This window comes from Chelonia mydas, chromosome 9 (genome assembly GCF_015237465.2).
Source record: "Chelonia mydas isolate rCheMyd1 chromosome 9, rCheMyd1.pri.v2, whole genome shotgun sequence".
Classification (NCBI taxonomy): domain Eukaryota; kingdom Metazoa; phylum Chordata; order Testudines; family Cheloniidae; genus Chelonia; species Chelonia mydas.
In genome coordinates, this window is record NC_057855.1 from 55,961,923 (window position 1) to 55,984,180 (window position 22,258).

The 22,258-nt window shown below is 47.5% G+C and overlaps 1 protein-coding gene across 10 annotated transcripts in view; it reads left to right on the plus strand.

Annotated features, from left to right (window-relative positions):
* ZNF185 (zinc finger protein 185 with LIM domain) overlaps window positions 1-22,258 on the plus strand; it is a 151,410-nt gene that overhangs the window by 49,371 nt on the left and 79,781 nt on the right. For 6 of the 10 annotated variants that reach the window (XM_043522707.1, XM_043522701.1, XM_043522702.1 and 3 more), the window contains 6 exons: window positions 11,935-12,073; window positions 13,312-13,386; window positions 16,037-16,075; window positions 16,951-17,022; window positions 18,101-18,181; window positions 18,831-18,911. In XM_043522707.1, the coding sequence (XP_043378642.1) occupies window positions 11,985-12,073; window positions 13,312-13,386; window positions 16,037-16,075; window positions 16,951-17,022; window positions 18,101-18,181; window positions 18,831-18,911 (437 nt within the window). In that variant the 5' untranslated portion in view covers window positions 11,935-11,984. The remainder of the gene's footprint in view (window positions 1-11,934; window positions 12,074-13,311; window positions 13,387-16,036; window positions 16,076-16,950; window positions 17,023-18,100; window positions 18,182-18,830; window positions 18,912-22,258) is intronic. The other 4 variants (XM_043522708.1, XM_043522706.1, XM_043522710.1 and 1 more) reach the window with 4 other exon arrangements.

The window sequence follows — 22,258 nt, forward strand, 5'->3', positions numbered from 1 at the left end:
TAACTGGCATTCACTGTGTTAGAAGTCTAATTGCCACCAACCTTCTTGATGAAAACTGAAACAAAGAAATCATTAAGCACCTCTGCCATATCCACATTTTCCATTATTGTCTTTCCCCCCTCATTGAGTAACAGGCCTACTCTGTCTTGGTCTTCCTTTTGCTTCTAATGTATTTGTAGAATGTTTTCTTGTTGTCCTTACTGTCCCTAGCTAGTTTGATCTCATTTTGTGCCTTGGCCTTTCTAATTTTGTCTCTGCCCACTTTTGTTATTTGATGATATTCATCCTTTGTAATTTGATCGAGTTTCCACTTTTTGTAGGACTCTTTTTTGAGTTTTAGATCATTGAAGACCTCCTGATTAAGTCAGGGTGGTCTCTTGCCATACTTTCTATCTTTCCTATGCAGTGGGATAGTTTGCTCTTGTGCCCTTAATAATGTCTCTTTGAAAAACTGCCAACTGTCTTCAATTGTTTTTCTGCTTAGACTTGCTTCCCATGGGATTTTACCTACCAACTCCGTGAGTTTGCTAAAGTCTGCCTTCTTGAAATCTATTGTCTTTATTCTGCTGTTCTCCCTCCTACCATTCCTTAGAATCATGAACGCTACCACTTCATGATCAGTTTCCCCCAAGTTGCCTTCCACTTTCAAATTCTCAACCAGTTCCTCCCTATTTGTCAAATCTAGACCAACCTCCCCCATAGTAGCTTTCTCCATCTTCTAAAATAAAAAATTGTCTCCAGTACATTCCAAAACTTGTTGGATAATCTGTGCCCTGCTGTGTTATTTTCCCAAGAGATGTCTGGGTAGTTGAAGTCCCCCATCACCACCAAGTCCTGTGCTTTGGATGATTTTGTTAGTTGTTAAAAAAAAAAGCCTCTTCTTCCTGGTCAGGTTGTCTGTAGTAGACCCCTACCATGACATCACCCTTGTTTTGTACCCCTTTTATCCTGACCCAGAGACTTTCAACAACTCTGTCTCTTATTTCTATCTCAACCTCAGACCAAGTGTCTACATTTTTAATATATAAGGCAACACCTCCTCCCTTTTTTCCCTGCCGGTCATTCCTGAGCAAGCTGTACCCTTCTATACCAATATTCCAGTCATGTGTATTACCTTCTCTTCTGCAGACTAAATAAGCTCAGTTCCCACAGCCTCTCCTCATAAGTCATGTGCCCCAGCCCCCTAATCATTTTTGTTGCCCTCTGCTGGACTCTCTCCAATTTGTCCACATCTTTTCTGTAGTGGGGGGCCCAAAACTAGATGCAATACTCCAAATGTGGCCTCACCAGTGCCGAATAGAGGGGAATAAATGTAATGTAGAGGGTAATGATGTTTCTCACCATTACAGGTTGTGAAAAAAACCTGTAAAATGTGAATCAAATGTGAACAGATGCAGCTTTCATTTTCCTGAATCTGCCGGCAGCCTGAAACTAATAGTTTGGATAACCTCATTCATCTCAATGAAGCAACTGATGTCACTTTTAATAGTAATAATAATAAAATAATATTAGTAGCTCCCAAAGTGCTTTACAAAGGAGTCAGGATCATTATCCCCATTGTACATATGGGGAAACTGAGGCACAGGGAGGTTGAGGACTTGCCCAGGTCATTCAGCAGGCCATTGGCAGAGCTGAGAACAGAACCCTCGTCTTAGCCCCAGTTCAGTGCTCTAGACACTAGGCCTACACTTTTAACTTTTAAGCATTACCCTTTAAAAGTGAAAGTGTTAGTTCCTCTCTGACAGTAACTTGTTTACACACACAAGTTAACTAGACTGGTATACCTAAAGTGGTACAACTCCCTAGTTTGTATACAGTTATGCCATTATGAAGATGCTTATACTAGTATAGCTATTCCCATGTGGGAAGGAGGATAAGCTATACAAGTATAAGGTACTAGTATTGTTGTGTCTAGGGTTACCGGATGTCTGGGTTTTCCCGGCCATGATCTCTTTTTTGATCCTCTGTCCAGGAGGATTTTTAAAATAAGAAGCAATATCTCGGATATTTGCAGAGCAGAGGTTATAGCTCAGAAAGAGCTCCCCCCACGCCCTGATTGATCCCTCTGCTGCAGCCAAAGCTGATCAGTCCATTCCCCTGCAGCTACAGCTGCTAGAGTCCACCCACCCAGGCCCCAGCCCTGGGGAGGGGTAGAAGCCCGCAGGGAAGCACTGACTGACCGCTGGTGCTGTGTCCTGGGCTTGCGCCAGCCACCCTGCCAGAGAGCGACACTGTCCCACCATGTGACGGAGGCTGAAAGTACCCCTGCCACCATGTGCAGGTACCCTTCCAGCACCTCCCCAAATACCCCACACAGTACACATGCACCCCTCCTGCACCCCCAATATACGACTATCAGTACACCCCCCAGCACCTCCCCAAATACACCTGCCAGTACACACGCACCCCTCCAGCACCTCGCAAATACCACACCCAGTACACCCCCCTTCCAGCACTTCCCCAAATACCCCTCCCAGTACACACGCACCCCCTAGCACCTCTCAAATACCCCTCCCAGTACACACACATTCCTCCCCCACACACCCAAATACCCCTCACAGTACAGATGCATCCCCCCCAGCACCTATCCAAATACCCCTCTCAGTACACATGCACCCCTTCTGCACCCCCAAAATACGACTATCAGTACACCCCCCCAGCACCTCCCCAAATACACCTGCCAGTACACCTTCTCCACCACTGTTCCCTCTAATTTTTCTCATGCATGAGCGGAATGAATTTTGTTATGTGCACCAGTACAGAAGTGATGTGTGACACATCACCTTCAAATTGGTGCACATAACAAAATTCATGTTGTGGGGGTGGGGCTGAGGGGTTCAGAATATGGGAGGGGACTCAGGGCTGGGGCAGAGGGTTGTGGTCTGGGGTGGGGGCAGGTTGAGGTTTCCGGCTGGGAGTGCGGGCTCTGGGGTGGGGCCAGGGATGAGGGGCTCAAGGCTGGGGCGGAGGGTTGGGGTGCAGGGGTGTGAGGGCTCCGGCTGGAGGTGCGGCTTCTAGGCTGGAGACGGGGATGAGGGGCTCGGGACTGGGGCAGAGGGTTGGCGGGGATAAGGGCTCTGGCTGGGGGTGTGGGCTCTGGGGTGGGGCTGGGGATGAGGGGTTTAGGCCCTGTGGCTACGGTGGGGAGAGAGGACTCCCCCCAGTCCTCTCCCTGCAGCAGCACCTAGGCTGTGGAGAAGAGGCGCCTCTCCCTGCCATGGCAGCTCCAGGGCTGGAGCCATAGGATAGCCACTTCTCCCGCGGCCGTTGAGGGTCTGGGGATGGGCTGGGTTGGGAAAGGGGCACCTCTCCCCTCCGCAGCCCTAAGCATAGAGGGAACTTAATCCTGCACCCCCGAAATATCCCTCCCAGTACACATGCACCAGTCCCGCACCCGCGAAATACCTCTCCCAGTACACATGCACCCTTCCAGTATCTCCCAAATACGCCCCCGTACACATGCACCCCCTGCACTCCCAAAATACCTCTTCCAGTACACATGCACCCCTCCTTAACCCTTCAAATACCACCCCAATACACAACACTCCTCCCACAGCCCCCAAATACTCCTTGCAGTCTGCAGCACCTACCCAAATACCCCTCTAAGTATACATGCACCCTTCCTGCACCCTCCCAAATACCCCTCCCAGTACACAAACACCCCTCTGAGCACCTTCCCAAATATCCCTCACAGTACACACGTACCCCCTCCCAGCACCTAGAATAATAGAATCATAGAAGATTAGGATTGGAAGAGAACTCAGGAAGTCATCTAGTCCACCCCCCGTGCTCAAAGCAGGACCAACACCAACTAAATCATCCCAGCCAGGGTTTTGTCAAGCCGGGCCTTAAAAACCTCCAAGGATGGAGACTCCACCTAGGTAACCCATTCCAGTGCTTCACCACCCTCCCAGTGAAAGGTGAAACCTCCCCAAATACCCACGTACCCTCTCCCAGCACCTCCCAAAAATACCCCTCATGGTATATACGCACCCCTCCCATACCCCCGAAAAACCCATCCCAGTACACACGCCCCTCCCACTACATATGCACCCTTTCAGCACCCCCCAAATACCCCTCCTATTATACCTCTCATTACACCCTGTGACGTGGCAGTCCATATGTTTTATGGAAATATGTTTATATGTCTTAATATGATGTAACTGGAATATGCTTTGTGCAAAAAGTCTCTTGTAAGGTATCATTACAAAATTTATAATCTACTGAGTGTGTTCATCCTATTTGTATCTATGTATCATTCTTGTGTCTGAAGCTAGAAATATGAAGTATTACTCTGAAGTCCTATTGTAAGTATGCAAAGTGTGGGCCATTAATGGTGGTTTAGAATCTTGATGGCTCCCATTGACCAGGACAATTGATTGTAAATGGCTCTGTTTACTTCCTGTGTTTGCGTGAGTCAGGCCGGAAAGAATGGAGGCTGGGGTCTCACAGGACATGTGACCATGTCACCTGGTACTGGAATCCATCTTAAACCTGGTGCTTTTCCATTTAGAAGGAGGGGTGGGGACCCAGAGAGACAAAAGATTCCTGCCTGTGTCAAAGCCATAAAAGTGAGGTGGAACAGAACAAAGGGGGTTGCCAGTCATGAGAAATCCCCTAGTTACCACCTGAGCTGGAGCTAACAAGAACTGTACCGGGGAAAGGATTGGGCCCAGAGTGAGAAGGAGTCTAGTCTGTGAAAGAAGCTTATTGGAACATCTCTGAGGGTGAGATTTACCTGTATTCAGTGTCTTAAATGTATTAGTCTTAGACTTGCGTGTTTTGTTTTATTTTGCTTGGTAACTTTGTTCTATCTGTTATTACTTGAAACCACTTAAATCCTACTTTTTATACTTAATAAAATCACTTCTGTTTATTAAGTAACCCAGAGTAAGTGGTTAATACCTGGGGGAGCAAATAGCTGTGCATATCTCTCTATCAGTGTTCTAGAGGGTGGACAATTTATGAGTTTACCCTGTATAAGCTTTATACAGAGTAAAACTGATTTATTTGGGGTTTGGATCCCATTGGGAGCTGGGTGTCTGGGTGCTGGAGATAGGTAACCTACTGAGTGGTTTTCAGTTAAAACCTGCAACTTTGGGGGTATGGTTCAGAGCTGTATCTATGTTGCAGCAGACTAACATGTCTGGCTCAACAAGGCAGGATTCTGGAGTCCCAAGCCATCAGGGAAAACGAGCTCAGAGGTAATTGCAGCACATCAGATGACAGTCCCAAGGGGGCCTCTGTGACCAAACCCATCACATATCCCAAATACCCCTCCCAGTACACATGCACCCATCCCACACCCCTGAAATACTCATCCCAGTATACACACACCCCCGAAATATCCCCCCCAGTACACATGCACCCCTCACATACACCACCCAAATATCCCTCCCAGTACACCCCCATCTCACCCACCTGAGATCCCTCTCCAGTACACATGCACACTTCCTCCACCCTCCCAAATATTCCTCAGCACACACTCAACCACCAGCACCCTGCAAATATCTCTCCCAATACACATGCACCCCCTCCTGCACCCCCTTCCAGTACACATGCACCCTTGCTGCACCACCCAAATACTCCCCCATACATACCCATCCCGCACCCTGAAATTGCCCTCTCAGTACATGCACAGTCTTGCTGCACCCCACAAATAGCCCCCAGTACACCCCGCCCCCCAGAATCAACCAAATTCCTCACGCACAGTTTCTGCATCCTCCCAAATACCCTCCAATACACATGCACCCCCAGAACTCCCCAAATACACTTTTGAGTACATACACCCCTCTGACCCCCCCAAATACTCTCATTCCCCCAACACTCCCCAAACACCCCTCCCAGCACACTCTCACCCTTCCTGCACACCCCAACTATGTCCCCCCAGCATGTCATCTTTTGGGGAACCTGCAATATGGTAGGACTAACTGTGTCCATACTCAGGGTTTTGCTGGTGTAACTGCTGTGGTAACCTCCCCACCCACACTGATATAGTTTCACTCATGCAAAATCTGTGTGTGGAGCAGGCTGAATCCTTCTGGCCCTTTGTTGCTAGGGTTACCAACCCTCCTGGATTGGACGGGAGTCTCCCGGAATCAGGCTCAATCTCCCAGAGGCTACTGAAGCCAGTCTGGGAGATTTTAGGCCACTAAAAGTCCAGTGGCAAGCGGGGCTAAGGCAGGCTCCCTACCTACCCTGGCTCCGCGTGGCTCCCGGAAGCGGCCAGCACATGCTGCTCCTAGGCACGGGGCGTCCAGGGGGGTCTCTGCTCACTGCCCCTACCCTGAGCGCCCACTCTACAGCACCCATTGACTGGGAACCCAGGCAAGGGCAGCACATGGAGCCACCTGGCCCCTCCACCTAGGAGCCAGACATGCTGGCTGTTTCCTGGGAGCCGCCTGAGGTAAGCACCACCCAGCCGGAGCCCACACTATGCATTCCCATTTGCACCCCTACCCCAGCCCCGAGCCCCCTCCCACACCCAAACTCCCTCCCAGAGTCCGCATCACGCACTCTCTCCCACACCCCAACCCCCTGTCTCAGGCTCAGCCCGGAGCCCCCTCCCACACTCTGAACCCCTCGGTCCCACCCCAGCCCAGAGCTAGCATCCCCTCCCTCACTCCAACCCCTGCCCCAGCCCAGTGAAAGTGAGTGAGGGTGGGGGAGAGTGAGTGATGGAGGGAGGGGGTTGGAATGAGTGGGGGCCTTGGGGAAGGGGCAGGACAGGGGGTGGGGCAAGGGTGTTTGGGCTTGTGTGATTAGACAATTGGCAACCCTATTTGTTGCTGGTTTCCAACTGGAAAAGTTGGAGACTTTTTGGCAGCAGACTTTCCTCACACCTTCTCATTTTTAAAATTTTTCTCCTAGGAAAACTGTTTGTATGTAAGGGGGAGTCTATTTTGAATGGGGATTTTTCCCATGAAAATTCCCATTTTCCATCCAGCTGTACTCAGCCCCTTACAGATAGTGTTTAGCAATCTGCAAGATCAATCCATGTTTTGATATTCCTCTACCCTCCCCCCCACACATACGGCTCCTCCACACCCGAGCTTTCCTCAGTGCCTTCCACTTTCTCTCGCCCCTCACTAGGCTTCTTTGGTCCTCTCAAACACCATCCTGTCCAACCCTCACTCTCTTCCATCTCCCCCTAACTGCTTTCTCTCACCTGATCTCTACCCTGCTGATGATGCAGCATGTCCTAATTTCCAGCCTATGGCATTTTCACATCGCCTGCTTCAATGTTTTAATTAACGTTAGTAACACTTATTTCAGTGAATTATCTAATTAAGCTAGCAAGAGATGTCAAGAGTAACAAGAAGGGTTTCTTCAGGTATGTTGGCAACAAGAAGAAAGCCAAGGAAAGTGTGGGCCCCTTACTGAAAGAGGGAGGCAACCTAGTGACAGAGGATGTGGAAAAAGCTAATGTACTCAATGCTTTTTTTGCCTCTGTTTTCACTAACAAGGTCAGCTCCCAGACTGCTGCGCTGGGCATCACAAAATGGGGAAGAGATGGCCAGCCCTCTGTGGAGATAGAGGTGGTTAGGGACTATTTAGAAAAGCTGGACGTGCACAAGTCCATGGGGCCGGACGAGTTGCATCCGAGAGTGCTGAAGGAATTGGCGGCTGTGATTGCAGAGCCCTTGGCCATTATCTTTGAAAACTCGTGGCGAACGGGGGAAGTCCCGGATGACTGGAAAAAGGCTAATGTAGTGCCAATCTTTAAAAAAGGGAAGAAGGAGGATCCTGGGAACTACAGGCCGGTCAGCCTCACCTCAGTCCCTGGAAAAATCATGGAGCAGGTCCTCAAAGAATCAATCCTGAAGCACTTACATGAGAGGAAAGTGATCAGGAACAGTCAGCATGGATTCACCAAGGGAAGGTCATGCCTGACTAATCTAATCGCCTTTTATGATGAGATTACTGGTTCTGTGGATGAAGGGAAAGCAGTGGATGTATTGTTTCTTGACTTTAGCAAAGCTTTTGACACGGTCTCCCACAGTATTCTTGTCAGCAAGTTAAGGAAGTATGGGCTGGATGAATGCACTATAAGGTGGGTAGAAAGCTGGCTAGATTGTCGGGCTCAACGGGTAGTGATCAATGGCTCCATGTCTAGTTGGCAGCCGGTGTCAAGTGGAGTGCCCCAGGGGTCGGTCCTGGGGCCGGTTTTGTTCAATATCTTCATAAATGATCTGGAGGATGGTGTGGATTGCACTCTCAGCAAATTTGCGGATGATACTAAACTGGGAGGAGTGGTAGATACGCTGGAGGGGAGGGATAGGATACAGAAGGACCTAGACAAATTGGAGGTTTGGGCCAAAAGAAATCTGATGAGGTTCAATAAGGATAAGTGCAGGGTCCTACACTTAGGATGGAAGAATCCAATGCACCGCTACAGACTAGGGACCGAATGGCTAGGCAGCAGTTCTGCGGAAAAGGACCTAGGGGTGACAGTGGACGAGAAGCTGGATATGAGTCAGCAGTGTGCCCTTGTTGCCAAGAAGGCCAATGGCATTTTGGGATGTATAAGTAGGGGCATAGCGAGCAGATCGAGGGACGTGATCGTTCCCCTCTATTCGACACTGGTGAGGCCTCATCTGGAGTACTGTGTCCAGTTTTGGGCCCCACACTACAAGAAGGATGTGGATAAACTGGAGAGAGTCCAGCGAAGGGCAACAAAAATGATTAGGGGTCTAGAGCACATGACTTATGAGGAGAGGCTGAGGGAGCTGGGATTGTTTAGTCTGAAGAAGAGAAGAATGAGGGGGGATTTGATAGCTGCTTTCAACTACCTGAAAGGGGGTTCCAAAGAGGATGGCTCTAGACTGTTCTCAATGGTAGCAGATGACAGAACGAGGAGTAATGGTCTCAAGTTGCAATGGGGGAGGTTTAGATTGGATATTAGGAAAAACTTTTTCACTAAGAGGGTGGTGAAACACTGGAATGCGTTACCTAGGGAGGTGGTAGAATCTCCTTCCTTAGAGGTTTTTAAGGTCAGGCTTGACAAAGCCCTGGCTGGGATGATTTAACTAGGAATTGGTCCTGCTTTGAGCAGGGGGTTGGACTAGATGACCTTCTGGGGTCCCTTCCAACCCTGATATTCTATGATTCTATGATTCTAAGGTTCCTAATAGGTGAGAGGACAGAGCCAATGGAAGATAAGTAGATTTTTGACAGAGCAGCACTGAAGGAAAAGGCCTTATAGGGACAGGAGGCTAGTGCTTGTGCCACAATCAAAATGAAAGCCCCATTGTGCCAGGTGTGGTATGCATATTCTGGAAGACATGGTTTGATCACTTGCATTTGAAATAGCAGTTGGGAACGGAAGGGTAGTAATGAGCAAGGCAAGGGTCTCCTTAGTCCACTAATTTGAGGCTGGCATTAGACAAGGTTTGCAGGAGGGACTCCTATGTTCTTTCGATCTGTCCGTCCTCCCATTGAGCAAGTCCTAAACGTGTCTCACCACCAGGTGGCAGAAATGCAAACCATGCATGACAACCAGAAACATGTTTTTTTCCAACCTAATGCTTGCATTAGCTACAGCCACTCTAAGTAGATTCAGGGAGAGGGAATGTGGAGGCAAACATACTGCCTTTTAGATAAGCCAGCAGACAGTCACCTGAATGTCTTTGGTTCTCTGTGGTAGAAAAACAACTCATTCATGCTAAATACTCCCCTTAAAGGAGCACAAGCAAATGAGTCTGTGAATTCCAGTAGAGGGTCCCGTAGGCCAGGATATCCAGTGTAAAGTGGCACCCTAAGTCCAATCTGGAGTCTGCCTCTGACTTTGCCAGCTGGCAAATTCCAACTGCCAAAGCCTGTGTGAGTGGGTGAGAGATTCCCTCGGTATTTTAAATCTATTAGAATAAGAAGGGGGAAATAAGAGCTGGCTTCTGTTCCCAACTGGAATGGCTCCTGAGTAGTAATACCTTGTTAGAACTCATCACCATGCATTTTTTGACAGGTTTCCATGCCCCGTTTGGGGCTTTTGTCCCGCCTTCCAACCCTGTTTCTGTTGGCGCCGAAGTTTGGCGCCGACGGCCATTTTGGAAAAATTTTTTGTGCGCGTTTGAATGGGGGAAGTGTTGTGCTTGGATACATGGAGAGCAGTTTAAAGTTTGGGTAAGGTTTATTGAAAAAAGGGGATTGTGTAAGGAGAGCTGTTGTTAAAGGGCAGGTTATTAAAGAAAAGAGATGATGGGGTGCTATAAAAGAATAGAATACACTGTGATACACAGTGATACACTGAGAGACGAGAGCGAGAGAAGTTTAGGGTTGATGAAAAGGAAAGTCTGTGAGAGTGATGGGTCGTCCTTCAGGATAGGTTGTAGACCCATCACTCTCACAGATCTTGGGAGACAGGCCAGTCCTTGCTTACAGCCAGCACCCCAACCTGAAGCAAATACTCACCAGCAACCATACACCACACAACAGAATCACTAACCCAGGAACCTATCCTTGCAACAAAGCCCGTTGCCAACTCTGTCCACATATCTATACAGGAGACACCATCATAGGGCTTAATCACATCAGCCACACTATCAGAGGGTATTTCACCTGCACATCTACCAATGTGATATATGCCATCATGTGCCCCTCTGCCATGTACATGTGCCCCTCAGCAATGCCCCTTTGCCATGTACATTGGTCAAACTGGACAGTTTCTACGTAAAAGAATAAATGGACACAAATCAGACATCAAGAATTATAACATTCAAAAACCAGTTGGAGAACACTTCAATCTCTTTGGTCACTCGATTACAGACCTAAAGTTGCAATTCTTCAACAAAAAAACTTCAAAAACAGACTCCAACTAGAGACTGCTGAATTGGAATTAATTTGCAAACTGGATACAATTAACTTAGGCTTGAAGAGAGACTGGGAGTGGATGGGTCATTACACAAAGTAAAACTGTTTCCCCGTGTTTATTCCCCCCCCCCCATTGTTCCTCAGACGTTCTTGTCAACTGCTGGAAATGGCTGACCTTGATTATCACTACAAAAGGTTTTTTCTCCCCCGCTCTCCTGCTGGTAATAGCTCACCTTAAGTGATCACTCTCTTTACAGTGTGTATGGTAACACCCATTGTTTCCTGTTCTCTATGTATATAAATCATAGTCAGCAGTGTGCCCTTGTTGCCAAGAAGGCCAATGGCATTTTGGGATGTATAAGTAGGGGCATAGCAAGCAGATCGAGGGACGTGATCGTTCCCCTCTATTCAACATTGGTGAGGCCTCATCTGGAGTACTGTGTCCAGTTTTGGGCCCCACACTACAAGAAGGACGTGGATAAATTGGAGAGAGTCCAGCGAAGGGCAACAAAAATGATTAGGGGACTGGAACACATGACTTATGAGGAGAGGCTGAGGGAACTGGGATTGTTTAGTCTGCGGAAGAGAAGAATGAAGGGGGATTTGATAGCTGCTTTCAACTACCTGAAACGTGGTTCCAAAGAGGATGGATCTAGATCTCAGTGGTAGAAGAGGACAGGACAAGGAGTAATGGTCTCAAGTTGCAGTGGGGGAGATTTAGGTTGGATATTAGGAAAAACTTTTTCACTAGGAGGGTGGTGAAACAGTGGAATGCGTTACCTAGGGAGGTGGTGGAATCTCCTTCCGTAGAAGTTTTTAAGGTCAGGCTTGACAAAGCCCTGGCTGGGATGATTTAATTGGGGATCGGTCCTGCTTTGAGCAGGGGGTTGGACTAGATGACCTCCTGAGGTCCCATCCAACCCTGATATTCTATGATTCTAAGGTGGGACAAAAGCCCCAAACGGGGCATGGAAACCTTTCACAAATGTACGGTGATGAGTGCTATCGAGCTATTACTACTCTCCTGAATGGGTCTGTTGGTAGTGGGAGTTCTGTCCTTATTCAACAAGCCCATTCCCTCAGTCCCACACATCCCCTAAACCATCTCCTCTTGTTCTATATCAGGGGGTGTTATTCCACCCAGTGAAGAAGATCGCAAGAAGATCATCAGGCAGATGAAGGTACGCACCACACTAAAAGGGGATAAGAGCTGGATCTACCCACAAAACTCAGACAATGAGGAGGAGATGAAGAGAAGCTCATTGTAAGTAGGGTACCAGTCTCACCCACCCCCAGCTTGTTGCCCCTTCCTCCCAGAATTCTGTGGTATTTTGGTAGAGTCCCTTCCCCAAACTCAGTGGAGTCATGGGACAACCCCTTCACCGTCAGGCATTCCCTAAGGGTGACACAAGGCCATGCGGCTGGCAATGAACTCACAATCAAATGGATGCCTTGCTTGTATTTACTTTTGATAGTTAAATGGAAATGACCTATCCAGAGAACCATGAACGCAGGAGCTTGGAGGAGTTTTTAATCCCCAGGAGGAGATGTCCACCTGCAAATGGGAGAGGATCAGCTGAACTCATGGAGCCAGTCCTGCGCAATGCTCTGGCCCTGTGGTTGCTGACCTGGTAAAAAGGGGCTGCAAAGCTGCCTGAAGTGGGCAGATGGAGGTTGCACCATGTTGGGGAATCCTGGACCCTAAGTGTTGTAAAGCCAACACAACTAGCTCTCCACCTGCTGGTCCCAGGGGCATGGCATTACCCTTGCAAGGTGCATTGGGTGGAGCTTGGGATTATAGATACTTAAAGAGCCAGTGTTTTATTAAACTGCTTAATGAAAAACAAAACAAAAAATCTCCCTCCTCTCTAAACAAGCCTCCCCAGTGCTGATGAAACCTGAGTGTGTCAGCAAACTGGCAGCTGACCACAGGATGCTCCATCCCCATGCCAGTTTGGATGCTGTAGATTATCTGGCAGGGACTTTGCTCCCTACTAGTTTATAAAGCACCATCTGCAGCATGAGCGCTCTCTAAATAACAGCAGCAAAATAGGGAGGCAGACAGTGCAATCCCAGTGGGTGGGGCACCAGAGTAATTCAGGAGACCTGGGTTCTGGGTCTGCCACAGACTCGCTGTGTGACTTTGAGCAAGTCACTTCCCACTCTTTGTGCTTCACTTTCCCCATCTGTGCAATGGGGCTAATGCTCCTTGCCTCATGGTGAGGTGCTTTGAGATCTGTGGATGAAAGAGCTGGGTGAGTATGATGACAGCAATGTGGTTCTTCAGGGAGCATTGCCTGCATGGGATTTCCTTCATGGGTGAAGTCCTCTCTGACTGCGGCACGACATTGCCACACTGGCACCACGATGTGCCATGCACATGGCCTGGCACTGGAGGTGTGTTTTACTCACATAACTGTCACATTTGGCATGTCTAAAGAAGTTGAGAATTGTGTGAATGGGACTGTTGCCATTGTGATTCTATTCCTTTCCCCCCACCAGGAACTTACCATGTAGGTCTGGAAAGATTGATGGGGGATCCCCAGCCTCAGCATCTGTTACACCCCACGGTAACAGGTAAATGAAGGCTTCTGGCTGGGATGGTATAAATATGCAGTGCCATTGCAGCTGCCTGGGCATGGGGTTCTTCGAGGTCTCCTCACACCCACTCCTGGTATTATTAGGTTATAAAACATAATGCTGGAGGAGAGCTGCACCCATTGTGCTCAGCACAGCATTCTGCAAGCATTCATCTTGGACAGAGCATGGCCCCAATCCTGCAAGTTCATACATGCGGATGGAGCCATGTGCCACCGTAGTGCCATGTATGGCTCCAATCAGTGGCAGATTATCGAATGGGCTGATGAGGCCTGTGCCCAGAGGCCCTGGCTAATTAGGGGGGCCCTGGAAAAATGGGTGCCCCTCCCTCAGCAGAAATCTACTGCAGGGTGGCGGAAGCCCAGAGCCCTGACAGAAGCACCATGCAGGGGGCGGGTGGGGGAAGCCCAAGCGCCCAGACCCCCGCTGCGGCCCTGGGACTGGAGGAGCTCTCACTCCCTGCTATGGCCTCAGGGCTGGGAGAGCTCTCATTCCCTGTTGCAGCCCCAGGGCCATGGTGGGGGGACACAGCTTCTCTCATGTTAGGGCCATCGGGGGCAGGGGAGGGAGGCAGAAAGGAGCAAATGGGTTGTGGGGCCACAGTGTGCGTGGGGGGGTGGAATGGTTCACAGCCGTGGGTGGAACAGGGGTGGGGCTGTGGGGGAAAGGGGCAGAATGGGGTGTGGCCATGGGCAGGCAGAAAGGGCAGTAGGGATGGGACTGCAGGCAGAAGGGGCGGGGGAGCAGGGGCACTTGCTCTGGCCCAGGGCCCCAGGAAACCTTAATCCACATCTGGCCCCAAGCCTGCAAGCTCACAGGTGCAGGTTGATCTGTGTGCTGGCACGGTGCTTTGGATGGCCCTGATTCTGCAAGCTTATGGATTCAGGTGGATCCCTGTGCCAGTGTGGTGCCTGGGCATAAGGGTCCAGCTGTTCGGATCCTAAGAAAATAAAAATATGGGGCAGTGGTTAGCCCAATGTTTGAGCCCCCTGCTGGCTGCAGTCCCATTGCTGAAAAGTGACAGTCCTCGCCGATCTGAATTTTTCATTAATAACTCTCCTGTGAATGGTTTGCTGCCACTTCCCCCTTCTCCTCCATGGCCTCTTGTCAGTTCTTGTTGCATTCCTCCTCTCATTAGCTGGCAGGATTCTCCAGGGAGGGCCTTTGCTTGTGGCCTTCCTGTAAAGCAGCATGCACATTGGGGCACTATAGATAATAACAGCAACACTTGTGACATTGCAGGGGAGTGCACTGAGATAAAAATGTGGCAGCTTTTGGATAGGTATTTTCTGTGTCCCACCCCACCCCCACAGCCGGAGGAGCTGGTTCTCCCCACCAGGGCCGGTGGAGCTTGCTCTCCATGCCTGCCCCCCATGGCTAGTGGAGTTCACTCTCAACCGGCAGCTGTAGGATCTGGATCTTCCTCTGTGGACTCAGGGCCAGAGGAACTTGGTCTTCCCACCCCGGCCCCAGAGGAGTTCTTTGCCCTCACTGATTGGAGGGCCTGTGCCCCTGCTTCCCGCTCCCCCGCGCACACCCCTGTGACATTGGCAATGTGATGCCTTTGGGGGCATGTTCACCTCTCAGTGAAAGGGGAGGAGTGGAGTCTGCTGTAGCTGAGGTAAGGGGGAGAGCAAGGTGCTCAGAAACCCAGTGGTAACAAGGACCACTGTCTTTTTGTTCTGTTTGTACAGCCCCCAGTATGGGGGTCCTGGTCAGTGACTGGGGTTCTGACATGTTTCTGCAATACAAATAATTAATGGGCCAAGATTTCCAAGAGCATCTAGTGATTCTGGGTGCCCAACTTGAGATATGTTAAAAGGGGCCAGACTTTCACCAAAGCCCAGATCCTCAAAGGTATTTAGGCTTCTAACTCACACTGAAAGAGCACCTTTGAGGACCGGGGCCCCAGCCACTACAAATCAGAACCTTTAAGGTATCTCAGGTTGAGCACCCAAACATTGAAGCATCTCAAATGACTAGTCACTTTTGAAAATCCAGTGTGGCCATTCCTATGCTGCTTCTCCTCCAGTCCCTGTCCTACTTTCACTGTCAGAAAGACATTTCTGATTCAGTATTTCACAGGTTTTTATGTCAGTCCTTTTAGCATGTCACAATTTGCAGGTTCTAACCCTAACTGACAATGTTTCCTTCCTATTCCCCTAAGGGAGTGTTTCCCCAAATGCCTTCCCTGGCTGAACAGCAGGCCCCTTCTGCAGATGGACATTTGAATAAGTTAATGTGATAATGTATGTTGTTCTATAAGAGAGACAATGTTTGTTTGATCCATTATCCATCCACGTATATTCCATATGTGGATTTATCTTTGTTTCAGGAATTAAATAGACTGTCAGCATAATTTTTTAAAGAATTAGTCAGTTTCCTGATAGAGCCCCTTACAGCACATCCTGAAATAGCGTAAAAAAAATTCCTTTGGAGCTATTTGTAAACAATAGTGGCTACATAAACTTTGGATGGGGATGTGAAATAGCATCACGGGGCTCTGGATTTCCACTGTTGTGCCTTTGAACAGCACCAGAAGCCCTGGTGCACTGACAGCCTTGTACCCTATGGATATTGCTGCTCCTGTTTCTTTCTTGTGAGTTTTTGATTTCTATTCCCTGTGTAGGTTGCCAGGTTCCAAGCCCACCTCCGGTTACCTCATCAGGTTGGTATGAAGAGCCCCATCCCTGGAGTTAGAAACACTGGGGCTGCAGGTGACAGAGGCTCAGACAGTAGAGGATAAAATGGGTGAAATATCAATATCACCTGGGTTTCACTGTTATGGTGGTATCTGACTGTGGGGACCCCCTGTGGGTAGACATGTTTGGGTGCTTAACAAGCAGAGCACTGGCAGTGATGGGAAATCAGATCTCATAGCCTGAGGAGTAAGGTAGTCACTTGGTGGGGGTGTCAGAAAGTCTCTCCCCAGTCCCTTGTAAACAGGAGTACTAGAAACCCAGAGCACTGTGGGATTCACCGTCCATTGCAGCACTAGATGTTGACCAGCAATGGACTTGGTCCTCTGTGGTCTGCCAGAGGATCATGTATCCTATATTGCCACACTCCCGAGTCCATGTGGGAGCTGATTAAGTGTTGACTACAACCATGGAATGGTTGAATCGCTTTCTGACCCCAACATGAGACATAGGCCCTTGCATTAGCCAAAACGCTAGGTGTATTCGCGTCCTCTCACAATTCCACTACCTTTTGGGTGCTGGATGGATCCTGGTACACACTCAAGAGTCACAAAGTCATCATGCTTCCATGGAATGTGAGGCTGGGCAGTGCGTCCCCATCAGGCTACACAGATGCCATTGTGATGGACAGAGATTATACAGTCATAATGTACTGGAGGTGATGAGAGCCCTGCAATCTATGAGGAAAATCTGCAGCTTAATAGATTTGATGGAAAAACAGATTTGGGGCCCACTTTAGCATGGTTCTCTCCTCTAGGGCCTTTTTCGATGTCTCCCTCAGCCTTTCTGTAATCTTCGTTTTAAGATGGCCCTGAACCTAACTACAGTTCTCCTCTTCCTATAGGGGTGTGTTCACCAGGACCATTGAAAAGACGTCGCCCGAGAGCACCTTCTATTCCAATGGCACGCAGAAAAGGTTTGTCTGATCCTATTCTTCATACAAGACCTGCTTGGGGTTTTGGAATATTCTGCATACACTGGTGCCCAGTCTTTGATTTCATACAGTGCCTGTAGAGTCCCACAGATCTCCATTAAACTCTGGCAAAGCCACTCCAACCACAATCCAGAATCTAGAGATGATGAAGCTTCTAACAAACTAGAGAGAGACTTGGACCCAACCCGCTGCACTTGGAGCACATTCAAAACTCCAAACTCAGATTCCAATACTGTGGCTTCATGCCATCTTTAAACTGAACCAGTTGTGGTGCATAGTGGAAAGGTTCAGCTTGGCCCCCCACTGACCTCTGAGAAGGCAGCCGGAAGTGGGAGTGTTCTGGGTGTGCCCTCATTTTTTATCTTGGGATAGCTTGTCCCAGAAATCATGTGCTGATTAGAGCTTTTTGGAGTGGGTAGGAACCTTGAGAAAATGTCCATGCTGGTTTCATTCAATAATCATTGTAACAAACCTAATCACAAAAATAAAAAAATATTTTATAACAATGATGATGTTGTTTATTTTTGTAAGCTGGAGTGGATGGTGGTCATACACCTCTCACCCCCAGCCTGCCACTAGCATTACATGGCCCTGGCATCAGGAGTACTTGTGGGGTGGAGAGTTGCAAAGCTAGCATAGCCAATCCTGGGTCTTCCCCGTGGCAGGATGATTTACGGCTTCTTTGCCACCATGGCACACCCATGCATTTCCCCCTTTAAGGTCCAGTGGATGATGCTAGAGAGAGCAGTTTTACAAGATGTGTGTCTCTCTCTCCTTGTAACAAGATAGGGTTGTGTGATGGAGGGGGATTCCAAACCCAGTAATGACAGTTCTCAGGAGCCCTTGGGAAACTACTGGGCCCTCATATCTCAGCCCAGGACAGCTCAGAAAGACAATGTGCTGGCCATACTTTGGCTAAAGTAATCAGCATGATCCATTAGGTCATCCTTTTTACCCTTCTCTTGTGAAACATTCTTGAATCTGCATGGGAGGGAGGCTGGCAGGAGGGCAAGAGGTCACAAGTGTCACATTAATGGAAGTGATTGTGTGTTATCTGCAGTGCTGCAGCTCAGGCTAAGAGTGCCAGCCTCCCTCGCTTCTCCTCCGGATACAAGATGACAACTGAGGATTATAAGAAACTGTGAGTGTACTGAGAGGAGCAGTGCACTGCTTATCGAACTGCAGGGCCTCGCCTGGTGCAATCGCCTGCATGATGGAGCCACCTGCTCAGCCAGGCTGATCTCTTGGCTTGCTGAGCATTCCATTGCCCTTCATTTTAAAAGAAGTTACTTTGTGGAGATTCCTTCTGCATGGGGTGAATTTTGTCCTTAGTAAATCCAGTTGGGACAGGAGCCAGAAGCCTCCAAACTACCACAAGGGGTGCTTGCTTTGTAGTATCTGTGGCCTGTCTGAAAGCAAGAAATACAGAAATCTCGTGTCTGGGCCTGCTGGAGGCCACTTTCTGACTTTTCTGATCAAAGCAGGTTCTGGCTGAGCATTCAGCATTATCATCTGCTTAAGCCCTGTAAATCAGAAAACCTGGACAGGGATATGTTTTCACCATGGTGCATGGAAAATAAAAGTGCCTCTCCCATGAATGAGGGTCAGGATTCCAGTGCCCTCCTTTAGGTGCTGCACTGACGTCTACACCTAAGTCATCTCATCATCTGTGCTCACCTGGCTAAGGCTGCTTCAAAGTCTGTTACTCAGCGCCCATTGCTTTAAATGCTTTTATGACTAGGTACAAAAACAAAGCCATTAACATAGCTCTCCCCTTCTCTTGGATTCAGGGCTCCATTCAATGTCAGGCAAATATCAGTGGACTCAGATGAAGAGAAAACAGCTTTTTCCCCAGATGAACATAAGAAGAGGTACAAACTGCTGCAGTCAATATCTTTCCATGCAGGGGTTGTGGGGATTCAAAGGACACAACAGAAAGTATCTTTTCATCTTATCTACCAGCATCATGTGGGTCAGGTTTATGAAAACTTTAGCTGAGCCAGTCAGAATAATAATGCATTTCTATATAGAGAGCATCAATGCCCCCAGGCCTCTGGGCTCCTAACAAAATATAATTAAAAGCCTGACATGATTCAAAATGACAGCACGGCCCAATTAATTTCCTAGAGAGTGAGAGGTGGAGGGGAACCCATCAGCTACATACAGTTTATGTGACTGGATGGAAAAAATGGTGTAAAGACTTAGAAATATCCTGGGAGTAAAGTGAGCAAGCCGTTTTCTGTAGCCAGACCCGAGCTCCAGAATTCTAAGTCTGGACATTTTTGCATTTGGTTCTAAATCCAGATCTGAACTTCCATAGCGCAGGCCCAGCTCTAGTTTTCACATCACTTCCTCTGTAAGGCAGGACTTCCTGGAACACTGCCTCAGAAGCAGCCAATCAGAGTTCCTGACGCTTGAAATAATATTTTCAGAACTACCTTTTTCTGGCACGGGTCTTTCGGAATGGAAACATATATTTTGACAGACTTGTTGAAAATCTCTGGGTAAGGATAAAAGGGGTAAAAAACAATGGTGATGTCATGGTTTGGGTCTACTACAGACCACTTAACCAAGAAGAGATGGATGAGGCTTTTTTTAAACAACTAACAAAATCTTCCAAAGCACAGGACTTGGTGGTAATGGGGGACTTCAACTACTCAGGCATCAACTAACACAGATTATCCAACAAGTTCTTGGAATGTATTGGAGACATTTTTTTATTTCAGAAGGTGGAGGAAGCTACTAGGGGAGAGGCTATTCTAAATCTGATTTTGACAAATAGGAAGAAACTGGTTGAGAATTTGAAAGTGGAAGGCAGCTTGGGTGAAAGGAACCATGAAATGGTAGAGTTCATGATTATAAGGAATGGTAGGAAGGAGAACAGCAAAATAAAGACAATGAATTTCAAGAAGGTGGACTTTAGCAAATTCAGGAGTTGGTAGGTAAGATCCCATAGGAAGCAAGTCTAAGGGGAAAACAATTGAAGACAGTTGGCAGTTTTTCAGAGACATTATTAAGGGCACAAAAGCAAACTATCCCACTGCATAGGAAAGATAGGAAGTATGGCAAGAGACCACCTGGCTTAACCAGAAGATCTTCAATGATCTCAAACTCAAAAAAGAGTCCTACAAAAAATGGAAACTCGGTCAAATTACACAGGATGAATATAAACAAATAACACAAGTAGGTAGGGACAAAATTAGAAAGGCCAAGGCATAAAACGAGATCAAATAGCTAGAGACATAAATGGTAACAAGAAAACATTCTACATTAGAAGCAAGAGGAAGACCAAGGACAGGGGAGGCCTATTACTCAATGAGGGGGACAAACAATAACAGAAAATGTGGATATGGCAGAGGTGCTTAATGATTTCTTTGTTCAAGAAGGTTGGTGGTGATTGGACATCAGTGAATGCCAGTGAAAATGAGGTAGGATCAGAGGCTAAAATAGGAAAGAACAAGTTAAAAATTACTTAGATGTCTTCAAATCACCAGGACCTGATGAAATGCATCCTAGACTACTCCAGGAGCTGACTGAGGAGATATCTGAGCCATCCGCGATTATCTTTGAAAAGTCATGGAAGATGGGAGACATTCCAGAAGACTGGAAAAGGGCAAATACAGTGCCCATCTATAAAAAGGGAAATAAAGACAAACCAAGGAATTACTGACCAGTCAGCTTAACTTCTGTGCCCAGAAAGTTAATAAAGCAAATAATTAAGCAATCAATTTGCAAACATCTAGAAAATAATAAGGTGATAAGTAACAGCATGGATTAGTGAAGAACAAATTGTGTCATATCAACCTGATAGCTTTCTTTCAAAGGGTAACAAGCCTTGTGGATGGGGGGAAGCGGTAGATGTATCTTGACTTTAGTAAAGTTTTTGATACTATCTCACATGACTTTCTCATAAACAAATTATGGAAATGCAACCTAGATGGAGCTATTATAAGGTGGGTGCATAACTGGTTGGAAAACCATTCCCAGAGAGTAGTTATCAGTGGTTCACAGTCATGCTGGAAGGGCATAATGAGTGGGGTCCTGCAGGGATCAGTTCTCTGGCCAGTTCTGTTCAATATCTTCATTAACGATTTAAATAATGTCATAGAGAATATACTTATAATGTTTGCGGATTATACCAGGATGGGAGAGATTGCAAGTGCTTTGGAGGACAGGACTGTAATTCAAAATGATCTGGACAAACTGGAGAAATGGTCTGAAGTAAATAGGATGAAATTCAATAAGGACAAATGCAGAGTACTCCACTTAGGAAGGAACAATCAGTTGCACACATACAAAATGGGAAATTACTGGCTAGGAAGGAGTACTACGGAAAGGGAACTTGGGGTCATAGTTGACCACAAACTAAATATGAGTCAACAGTGTAACACTGCTGCAAAAAAAAGCGAACATCATTCTGGGATGTATTAGCAGCAGTGTTGTAAGCAAGACACAAGAAGTAATTCTTCTGCTCTACTCTGTGCTGATTAGTCCTCAACTGTAGTATTGTGTCTAGTTCTGGGTGCCACATTTCAGGAAAGATGTGGACAAATTGGAGAAAGTCCAGAGAAGAGTAACAAAACTGATTAAAGGTCTAGAAAACATGACCTCTGAGAGAAGATTGAAAAAATTGGGTTTGTTTATTCTGGAAAAGAGAAGAGTGAGAGGGGACATGATAACAGTTTTCAAGTGCATAAAAGGTTGTCACAAGGAGGAGGGAGAAAAATTTTTCTTCCTAACCTTTGAGGATAGGATAAGAAGCAAAGGGATTCAATTGCAGCAATGGAAGTTTAGGTTGGACATTAGGAAAAACTTCCTAACTGTCAGAATGGTTAAGCACTGGAATAAATTGCCTAGGAAGGTTGTGGAATCTTCATCATTGGGGATTTTAAAGAGCAGGTTGGACAAACACCTTTCAGGGATGGTCTAGATAATACTTAGTCCTGCCATGAGTGCAGAGGACTGGACTAGATGACCTCTTGAGGTCCCTTCCAGCTCTATGATTCTTTGATTTTGCCCACATTCCACTGTGGGCAAAAAACTGAGGTTGGCATCACCCTATCCACATTTAGTGGTACCAAAATCTTCAAATGAATCTGTATAGACACACCTGGTCCATTCAGCAATCCAGCTGTGAAGCCCAGGCCCCACACTCTGTATTTGCCCTATTTTATTATGTACCATATTGCAACCTTTCATTGCCTTTGGACAGTAATCT